Source organism: Quercus suber, unplaced genomic scaffold (genome assembly GCF_002906115.3).
Source record: "Quercus suber isolate HL8 unplaced genomic scaffold, Cork oak 2.0 scaffold_97, whole genome shotgun sequence".
NCBI lineage: Eukaryota > Viridiplantae > Streptophyta > Magnoliopsida > Fagales > Fagaceae > Quercus > Quercus suber.
Genome location: NW_027069562.1, coordinates 1353459 through 1359541, shown reverse-complemented (window position 1 = coordinate 1359541; position 6083 = coordinate 1353459). Strand labels below are relative to the sequence as shown.

The following is a 6083-nucleotide window of genomic DNA, read 5'->3' as shown; positions in this document are numbered from 1 at the left end:
AACTTAAGTTTCTTATGTGCGTTTATTAAATTCAATAACACTGTTTATAGATTATTGATCTATGTAACCATGTGTTTGATTTAATTAAAAAAATCTAATATACTAGGTATTGCTAACTGAATTTGAGCAATATATAAATTAAAATTCTTTTGCGACGACACATTAACCTCCATCTGATCATACTGGGTTCTCTCGAAATGTTAATTCTCAAAGGTTAAAGGGGCAGTGCTTTCAAGGTGGCACTCAGCTTTCATCAGCTGGCAAGCAGCCCCATAAGAATGCCAGAAATGTCAAATGAAGTTGGCAATATTAACATTTGGTATCAAAAGGAATAATATTCACTGCCACATTGGGAGTGATGGAATAGAAACATGTTCTCTAAAACAGCTGATCACAACAGATTTACCGTGATCAATATACAAAAGAAAAGAAAATAAGTAAACTTTCCATCCAACTGAGTGTGAGAATTGTACAATGAAATTAACAAGTGAAAATAATATCTCCTGAAGTTCTGAAAGGTATCAATTCATTCTGTAGACGGTGAGGTCAATGAGAGGTTCAAGAGGAAGCCAACCATGATGCCAATAAGTGCCACAAAGATAGCAAAGGTGAATGAGAAGCCACGATCACTTTTTCGAATTCTTCGCCTCTTCAGCATCTCCTATTGGAGAGAAAACAGATATATTAGCTAGTAGTCACAAATGTCAGCAGCTTTATATTTCATAAAGAGTAATTTATAGAAAAACTCTATTCTCTTGTGCAGCATATCTACTCATAAAAATGAAGATGATATTAACTTTCACTGATCATTCTGAGCTCCCATCAACAGGTGAAAGAGACAATTAAACAATCAAACTGATCCAGAGGATTTCAGTATGATACTAATATGCTGATCAGAATATCATGGAATGGGCTATACAAATGTGGTGTTGTTTTTTAATTTTATTGTTTATGATGGGAAACCTCCTCAAGATAGGGCCCTTTGGACCCACCCCTGTAGAGTAAACCTCGGATGCATGACCCTGCCCACAAGAACTGTGCATCGGGTAATCCTGGACTTGATCCCAGGACCTTGAGGGAGCACACCCTAAGGCCTATCAAATGAGCTAAACTGGGGCAGGCTATACGACTGTGTTGTTTTCAAACCATTTTACTCTACAGAGAATTGTCAATAATTCCAACAGTCAAGCTGATAAGTCCAAGGTAATTGACTCAATAACAAGTTTTCAGTTGACTATTAAAAGTAATCAGATGTCATCAAAGTTTCAGGGGGGTATTGTATGCACTCATGTACATTTAAAAATATACCATCTTCACTTGCAGAATCTGAGAGATTAACATTGTCATCATCAAACTAATAAATAAGACTGAAAACAAAATAGATCAGGGAAAAACATAATACATACCAGTTCCTGTTGCAGTTGCTTTGTTTGTCGAGCAGCTCTATCTCTTTCATCCTTCAGTTGCTGCAAAGCCTGGTTCTGCATGCAAAAGAAAATTTTGGACGAAAAGAGGGGGAAAAAGGAATTAGAAGTAAATTGAAAAATATACAGCACACTGTAAATATCTCAATGATCATGTTAAGAAGTTGGACTTAACTAGCGGCTTCCATGTATACTTCATTGTAGATAACTAGTAATCAATAACTGGACAGAAGTATGACAGAATTTTCCTCCAAACCAGGAAAAATCCTCACACCTATCACATGGCAATTTAAATGACCATTGACGTGTGCTTTTAATTGCATGACCTATTTTAATCATTATGCAATCTGTTTAAATGACTTCATGAGTCATGTAATTAAAACACCCGTGGATGGTCATCTAAAATGCCAAGTACTGTGATGTAGGAGATTCCTCCAAATTTGTTAGGAGGAAAACATTGTTGCCACTTACAAGCACAATCTGATGAACAGCATAATGCCTCATGCACAGTTCATGAGGCTGTTTTCAACGCATAACACATCTACCTTGCAAAAAGGAGTATTCTCAGATTTTCTATGAATAGTATGGCACACATTTAAAGCCCTGATTTCATTCTTTGCCTTGTCTGTGATAAGATATCTAGGTGCTAATTTCATACAAGGCAATGAAGTAGTGCTTCTAAGTACTTCCTTGAAAGTCATTTTCAAAAGATGAAACATATAAGTGCAGGTAACTGTGCCCCCAACAAACTAAAATAATATATCAAATGCATGCACAAACATGCACACATACCCCACATATTCTACCAAGCCAGACTTTTTAATAAAAAAAACTGAACCACAAAAACATAAAAACTTCAAGAAAACTTACAAGGTGAGTACTATCAGAACTTAGTTGGGAGTCCCTCAATGATTCTTCTGTTGAGTTTGCTTGAGCTGAGGAAGGGGAAACATACATAACCCTAAGCTTGCACTCCTCTATAGCCTTTCCACTGTCCTTAGTAAACTGGATTCAATAGTAAACATCAACTGTACAACATCAGTATTATTTCAACAGAATATGATCAAGCAAGTCAAACGAAGGCATGACTCTCAAAATCAACATTCTTACAGCATCTTGTGGAAGATCATCAACATCAGTATTCGGAGGCACTATTGTACTCTGCAAAAGAAATTTATCTTTGCATTGCATATCTGGAGGATATTCTCGTTGGGCTTGGAGGGTGACTGTAAATCAAGAAGTTTGTTAAAGGCAGCAATAAAAATAAGAAAAACTTCAGGGATTATTGGAGGATATTTTAAGAACAAACATTGTTATGGTTCACAGTGTGCGACCAAGTGGCATGTGTTCAGTTAGTGCCAGCTAATACACTTCTCAAATCAAAAGCCAACCATCACCCAACAGGTGTTCATTGATTGGCCAATCACTACTTTGCTCATGTCTATATGTTGGGCAGTTTCTCCTAAAGATATGTTCAATAGATTATCAAAAGGTCATTACTTGCAGGGGGAAAAAAGATCTATCAAAAGATTCTTGCAAGGTATTAAAAAGCACCTCTTATGATGCATGAGTCCCAAGGATCTACAACTCCAGTATTGGGCCGCACGAAGTACTTTTTAGGTGAAGTGGTTTTAACCTAGCAAAAAAAGAAGGGGAAACATTCAAGTCATACGTATCTGATATGAAATTAGAATGGCTTGCTAAATACATATCCAGCAACAAATTAAAATGTTTATATCTGCATAATAATAGAGATAGTACCTTAAAAGCAACATGATTTTCTGTGTTGTTCACAACCTTAAGATCACAGTAGCTTTGCTTTTCCAGCTCAACTGATTACATGAATCCCAAGATATCCATAAGAAATTTCTTCAATAAAATTCTTATAAAACAAATATAATCAAAAAACACAAACTCATAGGCATACAAAGGAACCAAATAGCTGTATGGAAGCAGGCATATATCCAAGTCATTTTGTATTTAATTTTGTCAAATTCAATTTCATGCTTTTGGTCAGTATTCTTTTTTTTTTTTTCCCCATATATTTAATGAACCAACCCAGGTGAATCTATCATTATCTCTCTTTCTTCTTTTCTATTTGTATTCCCCACACCCAACATGATTTTTGACTCATTCATTTAAATTGCAGACTCTTCCAAAATAAACATACCCTATTTTAGTACATTTCAACCACTTTCCCCTCTCCTCTCATCTCCATTCGTTCCAAATGTAACCTTATTCTTATTCTAAAATCCCCTCCCCCCACGTTGCTCTATGTTTTCCTTTTCCCCATTTTCTTTCATATGTTTCCAGAAATTACCACAAAGCAAGGAATCTGCAAACATTAGCTAGGAAACTCAGATTTTGATAGCATCTCACATAAAGACAATCTCCTTGATCTTCTGAATAATCATAGGTTGTCATAAATCCTGTTTAAATTTCCATTAACTATATCCATAACTTTGGATATATCCACAAGGTTAAACAAATTTCTAGCTGATTTTCCTTAGCTTAGAGAACCTCAACATTCAATCAAATCTGGAAAAACCAAATGTTTCTAAATCAAGAGCATACGTAGTTCCAAACTAGAGAAGCGGACAAGAACAGATGAAGAAATGACCCACTTCTTCAATCCATTTTTCCCAATTGCCTTTTAATTTTCTTGTATGTAATTATCTCTTATCATATCATTCCTTCTTTTGGAACCTATCCACCATCCCAACATCCCCATATAAGCCTCACTCTTTTCTTTTTTTGATAAGTCCATATAAGCCTTATCCATGCCATCATCTTATACATCAAATCCTCAAGGTACACAAAAAAGTGTATTGGCACACATCCACAACCCAAAATCTTCATTTCTGCCACAACCAATCCCAATCCTTGATGTTTCCACTTGAAGATCATCACTTTTCCATGCTCCTTTGAAAATCCATGTAGCCATACAATCAAACCTGTGCATCCAATATCTTTAGCACATATATACTTCTTGACTGGTATCATTATCATCATCATTCATAAATAAGTAAAATCAGCAACACTGTATCATTTCTTTCTTCATCCAAGATCATGTAGCTCAATTGGCACCTCGGAGATGTCCAAAAGTCAAATCTCCTCTTCCCTAACTATAAAAAATATAATCCTTCGTAAATAAAACGACCAGCAACACTGTATGGTTTCTTTCTTCATGCAACTCCCCAATACCATTGAGAAACGATTGCACCAGCATAGCCATGTGCATAGATGTTGCATGTTCCAAATTTTATGATTTTAGGTAACAGAAAACTTAGATTAGTTTCTTATGATAGAATATCAAAGAGCCATTATTTCAATACATCCCATAACTCTCAAATAATTTTTACATTCACCTAAAAAAAATTAATTATATAATTAACATTTGAGAAGCTTTACCTTAGTCCTGTGTCTAATGAATACAAACAAAGAAATCACAGCTAAGAAATTGACACTTCTAATAAAAATGGGTAATTCCAAATTGAGACGCATGCAATGCAAAAACAACGTAATTGATTATAAACAAATAAAAGATACCCAGAAAAATAAGAAGAGAGAGAAGAGAGGGAAAATACATGTAAACTTGAGCTCATCAGGATAAACAGAGACCAATTGATTACCAACACCAGCACCAACGGCACTCATGATGGTCGGTCGGTCGGTCAGGTCAGTTCAGTTCAGTTCACAAAAATTATCAAAGAATCAGTGAATCAAACCCTGTATGAGACTCGCCCATTCATTCACACAGAATCCTTACACTCAACCCCACAAGCACACAAACACAGAGAGAAGAAGAAGAAGAAGAAAAGAATATGTTTGCGTGCGTTTGTGTTTGTGTGTGCGCGTTAGAGAGAATTATGTGTTGCTTGTGTGCGTTAGAGAGAGAATAATGTTTGTTAGAGAGAGAGAGAGACTGGTGTCGGTCTGTGATGGATGGGTATAATGATCACAGAACAGAGCGGCAATCTGAGAGAAAGAGAAGGGCAGGGAGGGTAGGTTGGAGAGATCACACGTGTCAACCAGTGACGACAGCGACGCCCGCTTCAAATGTGAGAGAGAGAGAGAGAGAGAGAGAAAGAGTAAGATTTGGTTTTTTTATTTTTATTTTTTTTGTTTCTTGTTTTGTTTTGTTTGTTTGAGGATAACTAGTCTGGATTTGGGTCCCACCACTGACGTATATCTACTTTGGAAAATACATGTAAACTTGAGCTCATCAGGATAAACAGAGACCAATTGATTACCAACACCAGCACCAACGGCACTCATGATGGTCGGTCGGTCGGTCAGGTCAGTTCAGTTCAGTTCACAAAAATTATCAAAGAATCAGTGAATCAAACCCTGTATGAGACTCGCCCATTCATTCACACAGAATCCTTACACTCAACCCCACAAACACACACAAACACAGAGAGAAGAAGAAGAAGAAGAAAAGAATATGTTTGCGTGCGTTTGTGTTTGTGTGTGCGCGTTAGAGAGAATTATGTGTTGCTTGTGTGCGTTAGAGAGAGAATAATGTTTGTTAGAGAGAGAGAGAGACTGGTGTCGGTCTGTGATGGATGGGTATAATGATCACAGAACAGAGCGGCAATCTGAGAGAAAGAGAAGGGCAGGGAGGGTAGGTTGGAGAGATCACACGTGTCAACCAGT

The 6083-nt window shown here is 36.6% G+C and overlaps 1 protein-coding gene across 1 annotated transcript; it reads right to left on the bottom strand.

Moving 5' to 3' along the window:
* Positions 1–288: 288 nt before the first annotated feature.
* Positions 289–5199, bottom strand: LOC111985830 (vesicle-associated protein 2-1). Its single transcript, XM_024017489.2, has 7 exons — positions 5012–5199; positions 3186–3256; positions 2979–3060; positions 2535–2650; positions 2295–2429; positions 1407–1481; positions 289–661 (listed from the first exon to the last, which is right to left on the bottom strand). Exons 1-7 carry the CDS (start codon positions 5079–5081, stop codon positions 527–529), a joined length of 684 nt encoding a protein of 227 aa, XP_023873257.2. The 5' UTR covers positions 5082–5199; the 3' UTR covers positions 289–526.
* Positions 5200–6083: the final 884 nt, after the last annotated feature.